The sequence below is a fragment of the Aphelocoma coerulescens genome, chromosome 1A (assembly GCF_041296385.1).
Source record: "Aphelocoma coerulescens isolate FSJ_1873_10779 chromosome 1A, UR_Acoe_1.0, whole genome shotgun sequence".
Classification (NCBI taxonomy): Eukaryota; Metazoa; Chordata; class Aves; order Passeriformes; family Corvidae; genus Aphelocoma; species Aphelocoma coerulescens.
In genome coordinates, this window is record NC_091014.1 from 54,276,396 (window position 1) to 54,297,231 (window position 20,836).

Consider the following 20,836-nt stretch of genomic DNA (forward strand, 5'->3'; position numbering starts at 1 on the left):
AGTCCTGTCACAGCCTGGCAGTCCCTTGTCCACAGCCAGCTTTCATTTATCAGCTTGCTTGCTGCATGAGCTCTTTTCCTGGCCTGTCCTTTCACCAGAAGAAATGCGGAAAAACCAGTTCTGTGGTTAATTGCTGCACTTCCCTCCACGCCCATGGGGCAGGTCTCCTCCTCCTCCTCACTCCTCATGCACAGTCCGGGTGCACTTCAGCCTCCAGCCTCTTTGCCCCTGCCTGTGCTCAGCCGGCTCAGGTGCACCGCCCGGCTTCTGTACCCTTTCCATTAACCTTAACCTTAGACTTCTCTTGCTTTCCTCTTTTCCCTCTGTCTGCCAGAGCTCGTCTCTCTGGTGGCTCCTTCTCTCCTGGATAACGCAGTGGCTTGGCCTGCAGGTGCATAAAGTGCAGGCAGCTGCCCTCCTGGCCCTGTCCTGCCCTGCCCTGCCTGAAGGGATACCATTCCGAGGTGATGGCTGGAGGGAACGAGCAGAGCGTGAAGGCCCTGAAGGAAGTGTGGAAAAGAGCGGAGAACTCTTTGTGTGCAGACTGTGGGAAGCCAGGTGAGTCCACGAAGGATGCTGGAGGAAGAGTTGGAGGCAGGGAGCTGGGGCTGATGGCTAGCGGCCACTTAGTGCTGGCTATCTGGACTGCACAGGAGCCTGGGGTGGAGAGAAAGGGGAGGCATCGCTCTGGGTATTCATTTCCTCTCCCTGGAGGTGGGTTGGCAAGGGAGGAGGGAGAAGATGCTGCCTTAGCACTGGTGGGAGGAAGGACAGGGATGTAGGAATCCCAGATTAGCAGGGGCTACATAGCTGCAGCACTGTGGGTTGTAGTCATGTCAGATCTCAAATGCAAATCAAGGTCATGCCCAGTCAGGACCTGACAGGAAAGCTCCCAGTGAAACCCTAACTGCTCCAGAAAGCAGGCATGATTCAGGAGGGCATTGTCTCCGCCATGACTCAGCTCTGAACTGACAACCTGCCACAGTTGCCTAGGAAATTTCCTTTACTGACAGGCTTGCCCTCTCAGAAGGGTACCCAGTTTGAGGTCCTACGAGTGCTGCTAAAACACCCATCATACGCCCCCAAAAGGAGTGTATCACCCAAGCCAAATTAAGACTGGGCAAATTAGTACCATTTTGCCCCATTCAATTATTCCAGGAGAGTTTTAGATTCAAGGTTGTTTCCACTTCCTGAGCTAATTACTGTTAGGGGGTTGCTGTGATGCACTAACAGCTTCTGGGGTCTTTTTCCAGAGGTGGTTTCATTTTTGTCTGGGTGATCCTTTACACAAAGGGAGTTCACAGAGCACTTTGGAGTTTTTCAAGATATAGGTCATTAAAAATTCAGTCAAAGTGATTGGAACAGGGAATGAGGGACTAATAGCTGTGTTTTTTCCTGGCTGGCATCCCTGCCTCTGGTATTAATTAATCAGCTGAGATGAAACTGTGGTTACCCAGCTCCCTGTTTCTCAGGACTACATTCTGAGGTGAGGCATATCTCCCAGGGAAATTGGCCACTTCTAGTTATACCTTTTTCCATATTCTCAGATCCTGACTGGGCATCGTCTACTTTGGGTGTCTTTATATGCCTCAGCTGTTCAGGAATTCACCGCAACATCCCTAGCATCAGCAAAGTCAAATCCCTGAAGATGGACTACTGGGATGATGCTCAGGTGCAGGTGAGATCTTTATCCCCATGGCTATGTCAGGTGGTTTGGACAAGGCTATGCCCTCAGTGTCCTGGCAAAATTAGCCCTTTGACCTCACACAGTTGGAATGTAATCTGGTTTAATCAGTCCCTTTTCTACTCGTGATACTCTATCAGGGATAACTTCCCATAACCCACTGGGAGAGGGAGGATACACTTGCCTTATGTGTCTCCTCATGCCCTTTACTTTATGGCAAATGCAGAGCTCTTGGAATTTGTTTTACTACTGTTTAGGATCTTTGTTACTTCAGATTACTCGTTTTCCACTTGCCAAGACCATCCAGCCTCAATGTCTCCTCCAGATTTCAGCAGTCCAAGGGGAAAATCTTGGGCAATTCCATTCTCTGAGAAGAGTTTTCAGATATAATATGATCTCTTGAGAAAAATGGTGTTTATTGGAACTTCTCCCTGTTACAGTCCCCTCAACTCACTAATCTTCAGGGGACTGAAAATATTTTCTGGAGATCCAAATAAAATAATCTGTGTCTTGTTGCTCCTTGGAAGAGGACTGAAGAGGTTTGGAATGTCCTTCCAGATGGCATTGCGGAGCTGCTGTTGAACTCTCCAGGAGACGTGGGGCATGGCAGCAAATCCACTGAACGTGTGTGCACCCAGCCTTACGGAAGTGACATTTATGGCACTCTGTCAATTCAGGTGCTATCAGTGTAATGTCTGAGAGTAGATGAGACCTTTGAGACCCACCTTCCTGCAGCCAGACTGCTGGGACGTTGCAATGGAGGGGAAAGACAATGCTCCATTAGAGTTTGTTGTGCATGTAGCCCTGTAGTGGGTCAGGAAAGAAAAGGTCCACCATGAGTCTGCACCAAAGGCAAGGCACTAACTCTCTGTCTAACTCTGCAGTTTCTGGCCAAGCATGGGAATGCTGTGACTAAAGCCATATATGAAGCTCACATCCCTATTTACTATTACCAGCCAACCTACAATGACTGCCAGTAAGTTGCTGCATACAGAAGAAAAGGGGGAAGGGCAATTCTCTGTTCCTCTGATTCCTCTAGTTTGTTTCTGAGCAACCTGTCACCTCTCTCCATAGAGTGCTGAGGGAACAGTGGATACGGGCCAAATATGAACGCAAAGAATTTACTGAGCCGGGAAAACAGCTGCCATATTCTGATGGTAAGAGCAGAACACAGCATCAAAACATCCTGCCTGTTGCCTTTGCTGGAAACTTTTGAGCATCATGAGGTGTCTCCAGAAGTACTCCTGAGAACCCAACTGGTACTTACAGGGCTTAGTTTTGGGGGTGTTAAATTGTGGGCAACGTAGGCTGGCACTGCCACAGGTTCCTTAAAAGCCTGGTGTTACCAGCTGGCATTTTTCAAAGGCATTTGGTGTCCTGGTGGAGACAGACATCTACAATAAGAAATTCCTGTCCTGCTGCATGCCACCCCCTCTAACCATGGCAGTTGTCCTTGAAATGCCACTGCCAGTCCTGTGACAAAGGGCATCAGAGCCCAAGGACCTGCAGAGTCAAGTAGGAAGAGTTCTGGTCCCACACCAGAGTCTACACGGGCCAGGACTCTAGTGCGCACAGGAGAAAGCTCTTACACTGTCAGAGGTAGTAGTGGGAGCTGGACTAGGAGGTGGGAAGAATCTGGGAATGTCTTTTGGTGAGCTTTTATCTGCACTGCAAACATGGGAACACCACCTTTAGTTGTAAGTCAGAGGTGAAACATCTGAAGTGTTTATTCTCAGCCATAGTCCATCATGTGCTTTATCCCAGAGGGGTGGCTGGGCCCCAGGCTGCATGCAGCTCTCTGATGCCTACCATGCCTGTGGGGAATGCTATTAAAAGTGGCTTTTCTGCTCCAAGGGGTGAAGGAAGGCATCCTTTGGAAGCGAGGTCGAGACAATGGGCAGTTCCTACCCCGCAAGTTCCTCTTGTCTGAGAGAGAGGGATGTCTGAAGTATTTCACCAAGCAGGATGTGAGTATGGTGGTCAACTCCCACCTCAGTGTGTACTCCACCCAGAGCAGCGGGGTCACAGAGATGTTCTGATTTCCTACTCATGTTTCTGAGGTTGCCTTGCTCATCCCAGCTCAGGGATGATAACAGAACATGTCACTAAGGAGAAGGGTCCCCTTCCTACTGTCAGTGACTTTTCCTCATGTTCTCCCTTTGTGCTTCCCTTACTCCTGAGAAAAGGACTGATCTTTCACTTCACTCCTATTCATTTGCCTGAATGTGTAATCCTGCACCATTCCTGGAACCAATCTCACCCCACTGTGAGTCAAGTTGGCAAAAACCTTTTCTCTGGTTGGTTTTGAGGAGGGCTATTTTCTGCTTGTTCATCTCTCTGAAATGAGCGAGTCAAGAGGTAAAATGCTGTCACAAGAGAGGGAATGGCTCAGGGTAGGGAGGAGTGGGACATGCCATCCAGAAGAACCTGGACAAGCTCAAGAAGTGGGCTGATGGGAACCTCAGAAGGTTTAAAAAGCCAAGTGCAAGGTTCTCCACCTGGGTCAAGCCTCTGACCCTGCCTTACCCCACTTAGTCAGTAGCTTAGGTCTCTTTCCTTCTAGGATTGCTCATGCACGATCAATGCCATTCTGTTTTCAGGCCAAAGAACCCAAAATCAATGTTAAAATAGATGTCATCAATGCTACATTCCAGCCAGAGAAGATTGGGAACCCCAATGGCCTGCAGATCACCTATCTCAAAGAGAATAAGACCCGGAATATATTTGTCTACCACGAAAGTGGAAAGGTATCTGGTTTTAGCATCAAACACTGCAAAGCCATTGAGGTGCTTTGAAGAGCTGCTGATATAAAATAGTGTGAAGCATGGGTAGGATGGGGTGTGTGAGATGCTGTAGGTAATAAGGTGGGGGTTCTGGCTCTGTGCTTGTGTATCTCTGAGAGAGTTTTGCTGCAGGGAGCAGGCAGGAGCACTGGCTGAGTTGGTTTGTGTGGGAGGAGTTCTACAGAAGATGCGCTGCCTGTGCATGTGGGGAATGGGGCAGCTGTTCTGGCTGTGTGTGTGTCAGGGAGATGCTGCGGAGGGAGAGCGGACTGTGATTGTAGTTAACACAGGGCTGGGTGCAGCTGGGTGAATTGAGATGGCCCACTGTTGCTCTGGCTAAGCTTTCTGTCCTGTCCTGTTCCATTCTCAGGAGGTAGTGGACTGGTTCAACGCCATCCGCTCCGTGCAGTTCCATTACCTGAAGGTAGCATTTCCCATTGCCAGCGATAATGAGGTAAGGCAGCACTGGAGCGCCGTGCCGAGTCTCCCGCTGCTTTTATGATAAAAGAGCTCATTAGTTACTATTATAACCCCAGGTACAGAAGTGGAAATTGTAGTGTAAAGATAGAGGGATGAGAAGGTGGTTTTAAAAGGGCTTGTGGAGGTCAGAAAACAGCCACTCTCTGCTGTTTCTGGGCATTTTGGAGGCAGAAGTGATGCCTAGCTAGGCAGTCTGGGAAATATAAATTTAGAAGGTGACTGAGTTTCGGGGAATAGAAGGGTGAGGGGGGAAATGAATAGCCAAGAAGCACAGCTAAGTGAATGTTACTCTTGCCATTTTGTCAGATTAAAAATCGTCTGACAAGAAACTTCTTGAAGGAGGGATACATGGAGAAGACTGGTCCCAAGGTGAGCTGCTATGGTAGAAAAAATCTATCAGAGGCCTACCAGAGCACCACTGGCTTTCCCTACTTCAATGTTTTTCTCCTGCTGTTTCCTCATTCCCCCCTGACTCTTTAGACACCCGTGGGAACAGTGTGTGTGCACCATGGGAGGGGAGAATAAAAGGAAAGGGAAGGACACATGTGAAAGTAGATGAAGCCAGAGTCCCTGCTTTCTCCCAGAGCGACAGATCTCTCTGCATGTGTCTGTGTGTGCGTGACCTTACAGGTATTTTGTGTCCAGATTTCTCCTGTCTCAACTCTGGGGTCCTTCATCGAAGTTCAAGAGTTGGGGACAGCAGCTGGGACTGAATAACCCGATACTGACCCCCACTCTCAGCTCAGAAAGGGCGAGGAGGATGTTGCTGTTAAGGCAGGGGTTTGCTTCAAGTGGTTGGGATGAATTTGGGGTATCCATTCGCACTGCTCGCAGCAGAGGGCACTGTCCCCTCACACGTCACCTCTTCCCTTCACAGCAGAGAGAGGCTTTCAAGAAGCGCTGGTTCACGCTGGATCACCGCAGGCTCATGTACTTCAAGGATCCTTTGGTGAGAGGGAGATGTGACCGCCGGGCAGCTGCAGGAAACGATGCTGAGGGCAGGGTCAAAGTGCAAACAGAGTCCGTGCTTGCAGCAAGGGTGGCTTGCAGGTTTCCCAGCTGCTATAAATGGACTCCAGGTCTTCCCCTTTCCATCCCCTTCAGTTCATCACATGCTTTCCGTGTTTGTTTCACTGCCTGCAAACAATGGGAACAGGGAGGGCAGCAGTGTAAGTGTGAGTGGTGTTGGGGGGGGTGACACAGAGACATGAGAGCAGCAGTTCCTCTCTCAGACCTCTCGAGATTTATGCCCTTATTTCTTCCTTTTCACTACTGCCTTTGAGCATAGACTCACTGTTTATCTGAATCCCCTGACCACCTCCAAAACTTTTGCTGCTACTTCCCCGATCCTCACATGCTCTCCTCCTGTCCTTCAGTGCATTTGTAATGATTCCCTTGTTTTTCTGGGATTCCATTAATCACCGTCTTTCCCTCCTGATGTGCAGGACGCATTTGCTAAGGGTGAGGTATTTGTGGGCAGCAGAGAGAATGGATACAGCGTCCAGAAGGGATTGCCTTCAGGGACACAGGGCAACTTCTCTTGGCACTATGGCATCACCATTGTCACCCCTGACCGGGAATACCTCTTCACCTGCGAGACAGAGAGTGACCAGCTGGAGTGGATCAGAGCCTTCACTAGTGTCATCAACCAGGCCATGACACCACAGGAATATGCAAGTAAGTGCCTGGATGCTGTTTTCTTCCCCTCCTGCCACTCCTGTTCAGGGTATTGCCCTAATGCATCACCTTTTTTCTTCACTACAGTTGAAGCCTACTTCAAGTTTAAGTCCTAGGAAGCCATGCAGGAATCTCGCTATGACTCGACTCTACCTGGTCCTATTGGGTGGCTGTCAGGACAGGAGAGGAGATTGACATCAGAAAAACACTGTGTTCTTGGAGCACCCTTTGAAGCACTTTTGCCCCCATAGAATATCCACTTTGTTTTGAGGGCCCGATTAAGCTGCTTCTTTTCAAGTGCAAGACTTTGTGCATCTGAATCCTCAATACAGCCTGTCCCTGTTAAATTGCTGTGATCTGACTGGATGCTGACAGGTCTTGCCTGTCAGTCGGGCCTTGAAAACTGTGGCACTTACTATGTTGGACATGGGACCTAGCATCACTCCTGCATGAAACTGCAGATAGCCACCCACCCCACGCAAGTAAACAGCTGCCTGGCTGGAGCCAGGCACCCCAGAGGGTTGCAGGGACTGCTAAAAGGGACTAAAAGAGCCTGTTCCTTTTAAAAAATATCATACCTGCTGGTGAAAGAGATGTGAAAACATCTAGGTATTTGATCAGTTAGTGCAATGGTTGAGAAAGGTCACTTAAAAGATGTAACCTAACAGCCAAATGTGAGGCCTGTTTCCTTCTGCCATGTATGGGCATGAAACCTTCTTCAGACCACATTTGTGTGCAGACCTTCCACCAAATGCTTCAGAGAAGATTAAGAGACCGTCTCAAAAATAATGTGGATATACATTTGGGTATGTGGATAATGTGTGTATGTGCACACATGTAGCAAACAGTGATGGAGGCAGAATACTGCCCTAGGGAAGATACTGTAAGGGATATTCATGCCACTGAAGATCAGCTGCTAAACTTGAGTCTCTATCAAACCAATAGAGAGAGGTTGGGTCTTGAAGGGAGCAGCTGATAGTGTGTATAGAGTTCAGAGCCTGCCGTCTCTACTAAAGCCTAGGGGCTGATGCCTGAATACAGTAATACATGGATCTCTGCTCCCTCATTCTCTGTATGTCAAAGGCCTGGCACTTTCATTTTGACCTACACATTGCATATGTTTTTCTTGCATATCACACATACATACTGTATGTAGTAGTATAACAGGGGAAGTCTGTATGTTCATGTTCTATTAGTAACAGTTAGCCCAAAACACTAAACCAATCCATGATTCATGTCTTAAAGCTCATCTCTTAAAGCTCTCTTGGGAGAGCTGTGTTTCATGTGCTGGAAGGAGCAGCTGAGTTCTGCTGGTTACTGTAGAATCTGATGTGTTTGCAGTTTTACACAGGCAGTGTGAGAAAAAGTATCTCGTGTTACGGGGAGCTAGCTGGAATTAATGAGACAACAAGTACTTTAATTAGCCCCTAAAGAAATAAATAAAAACTCCCACTGTAATTTATTTTAACTTTCTAAACTAGCTGACCTGTTAACCACTGAGGTATGAGGTTGTTTCTTGGAAAAAAGCACTGACAATCAAACAACAAGCCATAGCTGTTCATCGTTGTTTCCTCGGGCATGTGGACTGTGATTGTTCCCGTCAGAGCCAAATGGGCAGACTCACGGTGCCCCTCTGCTTCTCTGGGGACCCCACTCTGTGCCAAGACCACCACAATCTGTTGGGAGCATCACTCGCCCTGCTGCTATGGTGCAATGGAAATATCCACCTAAAAGTATATTTTCACTGCATTTTGCTGATCTCTCCCAGTTTGGAGCATGATTTTCCTGAAAACCAAAGGTCATTGCACAGTGAGGGGAGTACTGATGGGATGCCTCCTCCTCCTGTTTGCTGCTGAATTACCACTGCTGGATATGAGCAGAGGCTTTTGACTCAGCCACAATGAAGCTAATACATTGATGATGCAAAAGAGCATGGCTGCAGTGGCCCGAAACTCTGAACTAACAGCAGAGTACATGCAGTAGGGCACATCTGTCTCTGCTCTGCAAATTCTAGCCCACCGTGTCTTCCCTGAGACAACGAGGCTCAGATGTGAGAGAGGGAAAGGGCAGGGTAGCATCGGCCGTGGGTGTCATGTGATGGTATCTCGCTAGAAGGCGGTGGTGCCTACTTAATGGGCTTCTGCTCCCTGCTCTGAGGCGAGGCAGCTTCCTGGGGCTTTGAGGGAAGGAGGGGGAAAGCTTGGAGGAGGAGGAGGATGGTCTTTGTGGAGAGGAAGGAAAGACCGAATCTAAAATAGCCAGTCCGTTGAGTCTTCAGGAGCTTGCTGCTGACTTGAGGGCAAGGGTGGAAAAGGGCCAGGACAGAAAATGTGAGATGTCTTACCATCTGGTGGGTCTGCTTGCAAACTGGGAACTACATCCATGACACCCAAACCTCAAAGGGCCCTGACGTCCTTGGGAGGGAGCAGGGGACAGGTTCTCTCAGTCTGGCTTTGCTAGAGAGAGCTCTGTGGCTGCTCCCTGCCCACTGCTCTTCCAGGGCTGGCTCTTGTTTCCCTTCTAAAGCCACAGCATGATGCTTTCCACCCTCCTTGCCATATTATGGAGTGTTGTCTTTCAGGTGTCTCCTCTCTCAAATGAGGACAACTGTACAAGGGGAAATGGGAAAAAGAAAGGGAAACAAGAACAAGAAGGAGAAGGGAGCAGGAGAAAGGTGCAGGAAGATACGGGGGAAGAAAGCATGTCTGCCAGAAAGAGGAGAGAGCCAGTGGGGCTCCTCAGCTAGTGGCTAAAAGCCCAGTATAAATTGGGAACTGCACTCACACCGGTGTGTGAAGCTGTGAGTCAGACACATTCCTCCGTGCAGTGGTCAAGGCAACTCTCGAGGGGTTGGTTCAGCGGGGCAGAGCCCACCTCTCCAAAGTCTGTCTGAGCTGAGCTGACACAGACTTGGGAGCAGAAATCCACTTCTTCATCCACTGTTTCTGTGAGCCCAACAAACTCTGGAGAAGCAACAAATGAAGAGCTAGTGAAGAAAAGAGCTATTTCCTCCTGGCTGGCAGAGGCTACCTGGCACCTATTGGTCTTGAAGGAAAGGGTCCCTTTCTTGGCTCTTTCATGGTTAAGGAAAACAGCTGGACAGAGCTTGTGATGGACAAGATCAGCAAAATGGACTGGGCAGCTGGAGGTGAGGAATAGACTTCTCTGGAGCACCCTGTGTCTGATGAACTCTCCCTATTCTTCCTTTGGCTGCTTTGCTGTTAAGGCTGGACGTGTCCTGTACAGCGAGGGGGCAAGGCAGGAGGAAGGAACAGGTCTCTGAGAGCTTGATTTGCTCTTGCTCAACTGACCCAAAGATGTCTTACAACCCTTCCCTCATCAGCCCAAGTCCTGGAGAGGATCCCAAGGGTGGCAGTTTCTTGGAGGAAAGCAGTGGTGGGGGTGATGACAGCAATGTCCTGGGTGGGGACAGCCTGGTCACAGGGCCTCTGGGTGCAGTGCTGCTGGCCATGTACCTCACTGGGATGGTGGGGAACATCTACACGGTGGTGGTGGCCTCTGGTAGGGTGGCAGGCTGCTCAGCAGGCTCCCTGGGGGTCTACATGGTCAACCTTGCCCTGGCTGACCTCCTGTACCTCTCCACTATCCCCTTTGTGGTTTGCACCTACTTCGCCCACGACTGGTTCTTTGGGGATTTGGGTTGCAGGCTTTTGCTCAGCCTGGACCTCCTCACCATGCACGCCAGCATCTTCCTCCTGACCGCCATGAGCCTGGAGAGGTACTGGGCAGTGGCCAAGCCTCTGCGGGCCAGGCGGGCCAGCAATGCCTACCGCAAACTGGCCAGCGCCATCCTCTGGCTCCTCTCGCTCCTGCTCACGGCCCCCATGATGGTGATGACCCAGCTGCGGGAGGGGGACGGCCCCCACAAGCGCATCTGCGTCCCCACCTGGACGCCATCAGCTTTCCGGCTCTACCTGACGGTGCTGTTCACCACCAGCGTCCTGGCACCCGGCGCAGTGCTGGGCATCGTCTACGCCCGCCTGGCCCGCGCGTACCGGTCCTCGGCCTGGGGCCTGGGGCTGCCGGTGGCCGGCCGGGCCCCTGCCCGGCAGCTCCTCTCCAGGATCTCCGCCATTGTGGTGGCCTACTGGGCCTGCTTCCTCCCCTTCTGGGCCTGGCAGCTGGCCGGGCTGTACCAGCGAGAGGGGCTGGGCATTGGCCCCACCACCCAGGCCTACCTCAACTTCGGTGTCACATGCCTGGCCTATGGCAACAGCTGTGTCAACCCCTTCCTGTACACCCTGCTCTCCAGCAGCTACCGCCGGCGCCGTGGCCACACTGGGACGGGCATGGCACGGCCTGCAGCACCCTCTCAGCAGGCGGCGGGAAGCCACAGCATCCCTCTGGCTTTCAGGGAGTTGATGGCGTCTGTGAGGGAAAGAGAGGGGTGAGCAGGCTGGGAACATCTGACCTTTGGCTGGGGTCAGGTTGAGAAATAAAAGTGCATCTCCTTCCATGCCAGCATGCAGTGTCTTCCATCAATGTTGTCGCGGTGCTTTCCCCTTTGCATGGCTGCTCATCCTGCTCAGATGGGTGGGGACAGTGCTTGTCTCAGGGATCCTGACTCCATCCTCAGGTCCTTCAGCCCTCACACACCAGCCTCCACCTTGCACAAGGCTGGGGAGTGGGTGGAAGAGAGCAGTCAGCTTTGATATGTCTAAATTATATAGCTGGGGAATCTTTGCCACCCCTCATCTCCCTGCTAGCAACGGGCCAAACCATAACAAAGTCAGGACAACAGTGAGTCATAGATTTCACAAGAACAGTGAGTCACTTCAAGAAACAGCCACGCTAGCAGGAGACGTCACTGAGGTTCATACTCCTGTGGTAAAGCTACCACGTGGCTTTCTATTACTTTTTCTTCTTACATCTCCAGTTCTTTTTACTCAGAGTTTGAATTTAGATGCAGGAGAGCAAGTATTCTTGTTTGGACTTAGTTGTTTATTATATCTTATCAGTAACACAGCTGCACAGAGAGTGCCTCTTTGTTGGAAGAGTGGAAAATGGCCACGAGTTTTACTTTTCCAAGCTTTTTAAAGTCTAAACTAACCAATTATATGGTTTTTTACTTACAACCCAATTACTAACTTTTCAAATTCTGCAGTGCGGAACTTTTAACCCAATGACAGAACATTCAGGTTTGTGAAGAAGAAGGAGAAAGAAGAAGACAAAAATCCACACCCCAAATCCTCCATATTGTAACCTATTATAACCTATATGTTCTAAACCTAATTTTCTACATTTCTATGTATTTCACCCAGTGACATAACTTTTAATTACACAGCAACAACCTCAGTGCTATCACACAATTTAGGAAACTTTTCCCAGGGTTTTGGATCGAACAAAGTGTGTTTCTGAGGATCACTGCCTCTCAGCACTGAAAGGCTGAAATTCTCAGAATCCAGGGTTCCAACAGCTTTCTTCAAGAAACCTTCACAAAAATATCTTTGAAGAATCTAAAGAAAGATTGCCAAGTGCAATTAAGAGGCATTGTGAGATTCCCCTGTAGTACAGCCCAGGGACTCCAGCATATTTGCTCAGGTTTCAAGATGAGCCCAGCAGAGGAAGCTGCAAGGAGAGAGCTCACCTCTGTGTCCATCATCACATCTCATGGTACTCTCACCAGCACATGGGCCTGCTGTGGTGGAGGGAAATACTCTGGCATACCAAATGTACCCCAGTCTGCCAGACTGTGTCAACACCACTGTGTAAACTGAGCCAGGTCTCTTGCCTTGAGACCATCTAGCCTAGCATGGCTCATTTCCATACTGCTGAACCTCTCTTCTGCAGAAAGCCTGGCTTCATCCTTATCACACCATGGGAAGAGTCCCCTAGCTATGCTGTCCCCCTGCCATGCCTATGCACAGGGTGGCAATGCTAGATGTCATGTTTACAATTATAGATGCAGCTCTAAAAAGAGAGTGATGTGATCATCCAAAGCAGACTGGCTTTGGGCAACACAGGACTTCAAGAGAAACCTAGCTGCAGAGTCTCAAGTTGCTTGTACACCCCAAGCGCTCCTGCCTTTCAGCTAAGCTCTCATCTTTCTCTTCTTCCTCAGCCCCACAGTTCCTAGCAGCCTAGCCTCTCTCTGCATGGGTACCTAGGACACAGGACCTGGCAGAGCCTCATGAATTATGAAGTAAGAACAGGAGGTATTGCTGCTGTAGGAGAAAGTCCCTGTTCTCCAGCTGCTCTGCAACTGTGCTTAATGTGAGGAACTAGCCCAGCCAGGCCTGCAGGGAATCCTGTAGTACATCAAATTGTTGGTGCTTTGTGTTGCTCACGGCCAAGCCTGGAAGTGAGGGCTCAAAGGTTGGGTCCTTTCATCCCAGACCTTCCTGGTAACTGCTGTGCACTGTGGACAGGGCAGATCCCACCTTTCTGATACCCACCATGCACAGCATGCTCAACAGCAGCAGTCATCGCTGCTAAGGCAGCATTAGACTGAGAGAGCCCCTGAAGCAGCTGTGCAGTAACATCAAACATGCCTGACTGCCTCAGACTCCTCAGAATCTAGCCTCAGTTTAGACTGAGCAGTGCTCAGGTTCATTTGGGCCAAGTAAAGCAGGAACGAAAGCAAAGTGCACACAGCCTTAAGCATCCCACACTCCAGCTGGACACTGCTGCCTCCCTCAGCTCTGGATGGAACAGGCAAAGCACAAGGGGCAGAATAAAACCAGACACCACTGGGTTATTGCCCTCATGTGCCACAGCACAACACTTTGTGCTTCTGCAGTTATTGGAAGGAAGGATTTGGATGAGGAGCCCTCTACATGCTCCATCACACCCAGCAAGGCAGCTTTTCTACTGTCTCCATACAGCAGCAAGAGGTCCCAAGATGATAATAGTACTAGGAGCAGCCTCTACAGAAGGCTGCAGCCAAAGTTAGCACAGCTGAGGACTTTCCCCTCACTCCATGCCTCACTGGGTTCACCTAGCACAGCCACTCAATGCTGCCTGATGTCAGCCAGGGTGCTTAGTTTAGGCAGGGATGGATTTAATCAACCTGTTTTATTCAGGCAGTGTAATGTGTCAGTCCAGACCTCAACAGTGGGTGACCTTGCCTAAGGAACCCTTTTACTCTCCCCGCAGTGACAATTAGTCCTAATGCCTCCTCCTGCGGCTCTCCTTGGATTTTTAACCTTCTGCATTTCCAGGTTTTAACCCTCACCCTCTTCTCCATCCATGACTTTCAAGGCCAAGACTGGGACAATTGCATCCACTTATGGTACTCAAGTAAAATTGACTACCCTCCTCATCCACCCACTCCCAGCAAGGTGCCCAACCCATGTAGGCTTGCAATATTAAACAGATTAGATTTTGAGACTTAGTACACCAAAATTTATTTATTGATTGCTTTTTCTGTATCTTTGAGATGGAGGTGTCAGAGGAAGTTATTCCCAGCTGAGGGACTGGAGTGTGAAGTCCCCTTGTGTATCAAAGTAGTCAAAGACAGAGAGATTAAGCCGGTTAGGGAACGTGAACTGGTGGCCTGGCAGGTGGACTGTCACATCATTTTGGTTGACACCAAAAGTGATCTGCAACACAAATGGAAAAGTCAAAGAAAGTTTCCTCAAGCCTCTCCCCTCCGCAGCACTGCTGTGCCACCCTCTGCTTCTTAGGGTGAACAAGCTCAGTAGAACAACCTGTTCATCAACAGTCAAGTGTTATTCTGGTCTCCCAAGAGATGCCCATTCCCTGCTCTGTTCACTAGTAATATCTGAGCCAGATGGAGCTTACACTTTTGATCCCCACCCTCCAACAGTGCTCAGAGCTCTAAGGCCAAGCAGGAGAAGCCAGCCACCTCCTGTACAGACAGCCCTGAGACAGCCCTGGCAGCTGGATGTCCTGTGCCAAACACCCTCCCTTCACCAGAGCATGTGCAGAGAGTATGTATACACAAATATATGCATGCCTCACCTCTGCTGTGCCCCCTTTCTGGAAAGGAAAGACAGTCTCCCTGTGCTCTGCACCCCACTCTTCCACCTTCTTTGAGTTGCACACGATAGTGTTCACATCGCCGTGAGCATCAAAACGGGGATTGAAGTGAAGTCCGAGGAGGGTAGCATCCTTGCCCAGATTCATCACAAAGCTGCAGAGAAAAGAAAGACATCAATACAGCTAAAAAAAGAAATAAAATCAATACTATGGTAGCATGTTTCTCATTACCATGGGCATCCCTGGGTCTGTTTCTTCAAGCCCAGCTGAGGGTAGCCTAAGAGAAGCCCTTTGCTAAATTACACAGCTTCCTTAAAAAGATGGTGCTATGGCAGTAAGGGGTACTTTCCTCTTCTGGGGTGATAGGCTACAGAGTGCCATCCCTGGGAGAGACACCACTTGGTTTCCTCAAAGCTTTTAACAAGAGAATGGTTCAGCACACAGAGCCCTGAACAGGATAGTCATACACCCAAACCAATTCCCAAGGAGTCAGTTGCTTTCCATGGATTTCCTTTCAGTCCTGAACAGTTAGCTAGTGCTGCATCCTGTCTGACAGCCACTGCCTTCTCCCCATCCTGCAGGCAGCTGAAATAGTTATCATGCCATTAGCACTCCCAAAGTATCTGCAACAGCAGTGGGAGGAAGCTTTCTAGCCTAGTGTCCACCTTGCCTTCAGGCCTTTTACCCAGATGAGAAGAGGCATATTATTTGGCAAGAGAAAGCCTGGGAGGCTTCACTCAGACAGTATCAAACTTCAAAGGCACTGGGAAGAGCTGGGACATGTTTCCTGGAACACCACTAGTGCTGGTACAGCTGCTATGGGCTCTGCCTTACCTGCAAAGGGGCCCCCCCAGCCACAGACCTGCACAAGGGCTGGGGGCTGCTGCAGAGGCTCCATTGGGAAACCCAGCCACCCTGATTCCTGCACATTTAGGGGGACATTTCCACTTAAGCCCACCTGCCTGCTCACCACCTTTCTTCCTTCTGTCCCCACTACCACGTGAGAGGCAACTCCTCTGGGGCACCATAAATGTCCCTGCTCCTGGCCATCTTCGTGCAGGGGAGAGGATGTGGTGGAGCAGATCAAACCAAATCTCAGTATAGACACAGCTTCCATTTCCTTTACCCTGCACTAGAGAGGATGTGGTCACTGCCAGTGTGCACAGCTGGAACTTCACATCTGCTTTGGCTTAGCCCCTTGGCAGTACTGTGTCTGCAATGTGCATTAGGTGATGACTCACTGGGAAGCACTGCTGGCATTAACCTTTTCTCCTCTTCTACCCAAGGGACAGAATCCTTTTGCAGACCCTCAGTGTGGTGCCTGGGCAGCACAGCACAACTCACCTCTTGGCATTTGGTGCAATTTTCCCCTTGACAGTGAGGCGCTGGCCAGGCTTGAGACCCAAGTTGGTGCACACTGGTCCCTGGGGAACGTGAAAGCAGAGACGTTAGCTCAGTACCCACCTGGCTTGGCAGCTTTCCCTGCTGCCTTTCAAGACACGCTTTGCTTTGGACCCATGGAGAAACAGGGAAGCTCCCTTGCCCTAGGGCACTGCAGCAAGGACATCCCAGAGAAGTTACCCCAATCACATGGTACATTTGATTGGAGCTCGATTTCCTAATCTTTCTCCTGCTGCTCTCATCAACATATCTGTATTTCGCAGCAGTGAAGTGTAAGCACCTGCACACTCCAATCACACCCACCCCATCCTAAACACACCCATGTGCCTTGCGGGTCTCGTGTCATCCCACACAAGTCTGTCTGGGATGGAAACTCCACTCCCTTCCCCTAGCTCGTGTTTGAACTTCAAGCCTTGCCCAGGTCCAAGGGCTCAGACACCTTGCTCCTATCTCCCAATGGCTTGAGTTGTTTTTTTTTTTTTGTAGGCTTAGTATTTGCAAGAACATTCTGCTCCACATAGACACCTTCCCCCCTCCTCTCTAGGAGGGCCAAAGTACCCTCACAAACCCATGTGTGCTCATTTTTCATCACAGCAGAGGCAAGACCTCAAGAATAGTGAAATCTTTTCCTATCCCACCTTAAAAAATAAGCTTGCACTTGGGAAAATCCCAGCTTAATCACCCTCAGCCTAATGAAAGGCAAATTAATCAAAGAAGTGCAATCACTCTTCTAACACAAGCAGCTCCCTAGCAGTCACAGAATAGTTAGGGCTGGAAGGGATCTTGGAGATCAAGTCCAACCCCCCTGGTAAAGCAGGTTCATGTAGAGCAGGTTGCAGAATGTCACGTCCAGGTGGCTTTTGAATATCTCCTGAGCAGCAGACTCCACAACCTCTGTGGGTAGCCTGTTCCAGTGCTGTCACCCTCACACTGAGGAAGTTTTCCCTCATATACAGCTGTAACTCCCTGTGTTTTCAGTTTGTGCCTCTTGCCCCTTCCCCGTTGCTGGGCAACTCTGTAAAGAATCTGGCCCCATACTCTTGATACCTGCTCTTAAGATAACCTCTCTAACCTCTTAAGATATTTGAACGTAGTCCTTGACATTCACAGAACACTTCTGTAAGGCAAATTCCTTCCAAGAAAGAGAAGAATAACAATTCAATGACTCATGAAAACTTCAGCCAGAAAGCAAGCAGCAAGGCTGCCCAGAGAAGATGCTCAGACAGCAATAAATGTTACTGCAGCAGCTTCTCCAGAGCAGAGCTGCAGTAAAACAGGTTACCCCAGCTTAGGACTCAAGCCAGCACGGATCCCCACAGGTATAGCCCCAAAGGGATGCTACAGGGAAAAAGAACCAGTGCTGCCAGAACACAAAACAGCAGCCAGCCCTCCATAGTGGATGCAGCAGGGATTGTTCCTCACCAGTAGCAGGCACCCAGCTCTAGCAGACCCTCTGACACTGGGGCTGATGTGTGGGTGGAGAAGGCTAGCACAAGCACCCTCACACCAAGCCAACATTCCCCACAGTCCTCCCTCCAGCAAAGCTGCCCCATCCCTTTCTCTACTCACACAAGACATGATGCCGCTCTGCAGGGTAATGCTCCTCTCTGCTGACGCACAAAAGTCCCAGGCGAGTACCTCCTAGAGCCCCTCCCTTGCTTTTAAATAGATGGAGAACTGAGTTGTCCCAGCCCTTCTCCACCCCATGAACCAATGGGAAGGGTGGCAGGGGTTGGTTTTGGGAGGAGGGAGGGTCTATTAGACAGAGCTGCCTCCTCCCACTCTCGCCCAGCCTCCTTTCCAGGATGTTTGAACACAACCCTTCCAAACCGGCTGTGGGCCACTACAGGAGGAGATCCAGCTGTGTGTGGCCATGAATCCAATGGAAAATAGTTTTACAATGAATGTTTTATTATCCAGGGCTTTTATCACTACATGGAAAATGGTCATATAGACTGAGACTTGGCGGGAAGGGTCTGTGGTGAGGGCTGGGCTCTTCAGCTCTAGTTAAATCAGGAGTAGAAGAAATGTCACTGAGCATACACAGTGCCTCAGAAACTCTTTGTGGACCAGGTGAAACCCCAGCAACACAGGACTGAAGCTGCATCCAGGGTCACCCAACTGCACTGTGGATCTTTTCTGTCCCCAGAGAGTCCCAGCTGCTGACCCAGCCTTTACCATCCACTTTTGTAGGTACGGGATCCAAAGGAGGGAAAACAGTCCTTTTTCTACAGAACCCATAGGCACTCTCAAAACTGTGCAGTTCATCTTGGCTGCAGGGCAGAGTAAGCCAGGAGGAAGCTGCCTTGGAAAGTTGGGGAGAAATTATCTGGGAAAGCACTGTGCCTGGCTCTTGCTCCTAGTCTGAACACAGTTAGGGGCCCGAGGAAGAAGGGGATAGGGGCAAAATGCTTCTATCACAATAAGCCATAGGATCTGTATGTCTTTTATCTGCCTCCGTGTTCTCTTTGTGGCAAGTATGAATCACTCTGGGTGAAAGGATTCCTTTGGAAAAAGTTACCCAATTACAACATGGCTCAACTGTAATTACACTGAAAGAGGAGGGAAAAATTCAGGCAGTGTGCCAAGCCTGTGGCTTAGAGCTCTCCTTGTCTTGCATATTTGTCTCTAAATCACAAGACACTCTGTGATTTCCTTAAGAGGCCCAGAACTGAAACTCTTGGAAACAATTTTTTATTCCATGTCTCTGAGGCCCATCAGTTCCCCATCTGCTGAGGACATGAGAGTCCCCAGTCCTCTTACCCCCCTCAAGTATGACCCCTGAGGATGGCACTACTGAGTATTTCCAGTTGATGCCATCAATGCCAGCAGAGGTAGCAGGGAGACCCTCTTGCCCGCCTGCTGGGGAGGGCAAAAACAGGCTCCAGACGTTGGCCAGGTTGCTGATCACTCCATGACACAAGGGGGCTAGAGTAAAGGCCAAAGTGGTCTTCTCTGCTCTGACATGCCTGCTCCCTCTTTCTCCTTCTGGTCACTTGCCTCAGGGTTCAGCTCTTGAGCCTGATCAAGGATCATGTGGTGCAGGATAAGTGCTCCATACTAGGAGGAGAAAAAGTAAAGAGAGTCGGCTTCCTTCCACTCGGGATGTATGTGTTATTAAATCAATTCCTTTCAAATCCAAGATTTTATGAGACTAAACCTCAGACATCTCTCCAAGTACCTGAGCTGCTGCTGGAGCCATGGTCTAGGGGCTGGACTGGGAGGGACTGTTGGATGGGGAAGGGAAATGTGTAAATATTTGCCCTTTTGGAGATGGAGGTGGAGGGGGCCATTTAAAAGGTATGGGGTAGGTTCTGTGTTTTCTGCAGCATTTCTGGCAGCTGGGTACTGTGACCAAGCCTTAGCAGCCACCAGGTCCTTGAGTTAGTCTGTCCGGGGACCTTCCTCCAAATGCTGCTGGGGAGGTTAGAGACCAGCTAATGGCTAAGAGATGTTAATGAAGTAGGGGCTGCCATTACAGAGAAGGTGTTGAAAGGGCTGTTCACATCAAGAAAATCCAGGTTTCAGGCTTGAGTCTACCTCAGGCAGCCTGTATTTGTCTGATAGAGGTTCAGGTGTCTCCACTGGCTTTCATGAAACCTTGAATTAAATGGTATTAGCACAACAGGCTAATACCACAGGCAAGGGGGCCATGGGGTGTTCCGTTGCCTCCAGGCCATGGGCCACCTCCATCAGGACAATGTCACGTCTGCCTTCCTACCTCTGGGTTGGAGACACCGTGATGAGATGACAAACTCTAAAGCTCCAGCATCATCACCCTCACAAGGTATGGCTAAGCTGAGGGGAGGAAAGGTCCTTACTCACCCTGCTGTCACACCAGGCAGGGATGGTGTCCCCAGGTGTACTGACACCTACTCCACCACACTGGAGACACAGAGGTGCTTGCCTGTTATTTTCAGGAGCAATGTGGTATAGGAAGAGTCATTGTGGGTTGAGAAGGGCAGAGCCAGGCTGGCTAGAGCTGGAAACCTTCACCACCTGTCACTTCCTTCCTTATCAGTGTGTGGTGGGCCAGCCAGCCAGGGGATGTGCCAGCAGTTTAGCAGCCCATTTGATCTGTAAAGGGTGCAGATGAGGAAGATGAGCACAGATCACAACAGACTTTGGTATTATGGGCTTATCCTGCTGTGTGGGAACTCAACAGTGGGACAGGGCTCTTCTCCTGCACCATTCCTGCCTGTTCTCACCAGGAGAACTCTCCTGCATCACATTTCAAATCCTAGCTTTGTATTAGAGGGAGAGTCACTGATCTGCACTGTAAGTCGGGGAGAAAAGATCTTCTTTGCACAGTCCAAAGGGAATGAATAGATATGATGCTGTTGCTCTTGTCCATGCCAAACTCTCGGCCAGAGGGAGCCACGAGTGTGAAGAGAGGAGTAATGACTGTGGAATATGACTTCAGCAGTGCCTCACTTCTGGTTATGAGGGTGAGGCAGGTGGTGTTTGCATCTGCACCTGCTTTCTGCAGACTGAGGTTGTGTCCTGGACAGGACGGGGCCAGGAAAAGGGGGTGTAGAAGAGACAACTGCCATCACAGGGGCAGACCAAATTCACTGACAGCACAGATGTCCAAGCCCAGGCATCACAGCAAAGACCCCACCAAACATGCCCTATGCTGGGGGTAGGCATCCCACTCCAGTCCTGACCGTGGGCACCTCCAGTGTGGACTGTGCTGCAGTCGCCTGGCTCCTGGGAACAAACAACTCACTAACCTCTCGCTAGCCTTTCCTTGCACAATCTGCTCACTCGTCCTTGGAAAGTGCAAATTGCCCTTGTGAGCAATCCCAGACAGTCCTCAAAAAACTTTTAATGCCTTTGGGGCCTGGAC

At 50.0% G+C, this 20,836-nt stretch overlaps 3 protein-coding genes across 4 annotated transcripts; 2 read left to right on the plus strand and 1 right to left on the minus strand.

Moving 5' to 3' along the window:
• The first annotated feature begins 153 nt into the window (after nucleotides 1–153).
• Nucleotides 154–8,086, plus strand: LOC138104075 (arf-GAP with dual PH domain-containing protein 1-like). 2 transcript variants are annotated; one of them, XM_069002835.1, is made up of 12 exons: nucleotides 154–251; nucleotides 392–558; nucleotides 1,548–1,678; nucleotides 2,569–2,660; nucleotides 2,759–2,841; nucleotides 3,539–3,651; nucleotides 4,285–4,431; nucleotides 4,838–4,921; nucleotides 5,254–5,316; nucleotides 5,825–5,896; nucleotides 6,393–6,624; nucleotides 6,712–8,086. In XM_069002835.1, exons 1-12 carry the CDS (start codon nucleotides 154–156, stop codon nucleotides 6,738–6,740), a joined length of 1,311 nt encoding a protein of 436 aa, XP_068858936.1. In that variant the 3' UTR covers nucleotides 6,741–8,086. The 2 variants fall into 2 exon arrangements, with proteins under 2 accessions (XP_068858936.1, XP_068858938.1); XM_069002837.1 differs by having other exon boundaries at nucleotides 180–558; nucleotides 4,339–4,431.
• Nucleotides 8,087–8,179: 93 nt separating this feature from the next.
• On the plus strand, nucleotides 8,180–11,093 carry LOC138104076 (urotensin-2 receptor-like). The gene has a single exon (XM_069002838.1). It carries the CDS (start codon nucleotides 9,942–9,944, stop codon nucleotides 11,034–11,036), a length of 1,095 nt encoding a protein of 364 aa, XP_068858939.1. The 5' UTR covers nucleotides 8,180–9,941; the 3' UTR covers nucleotides 11,037–11,093.
• Nucleotides 11,094–13,966: 2,873 nt separating this feature from the next.
• LGALS1 (galectin 1) lies at nucleotides 13,967–17,626 on the minus strand. The gene is made up of 4 exons (XM_069003942.1): nucleotides 17,557–17,626; nucleotides 15,931–16,010; nucleotides 14,569–14,740; nucleotides 13,967–14,186 (listed from the first exon to the last, which is right to left on the minus strand). The coding sequence occupies exons 1-4, from the start codon at nucleotides 17,563–17,565 to the stop codon at nucleotides 14,043–14,045; spliced, it is 405 nt and encodes a 134-aa protein (XP_068860043.1). The 5' UTR covers nucleotides 17,566–17,626; the 3' UTR covers nucleotides 13,967–14,042.
• Nucleotides 17,627–20,836: the final 3,210 nt, after the last annotated feature.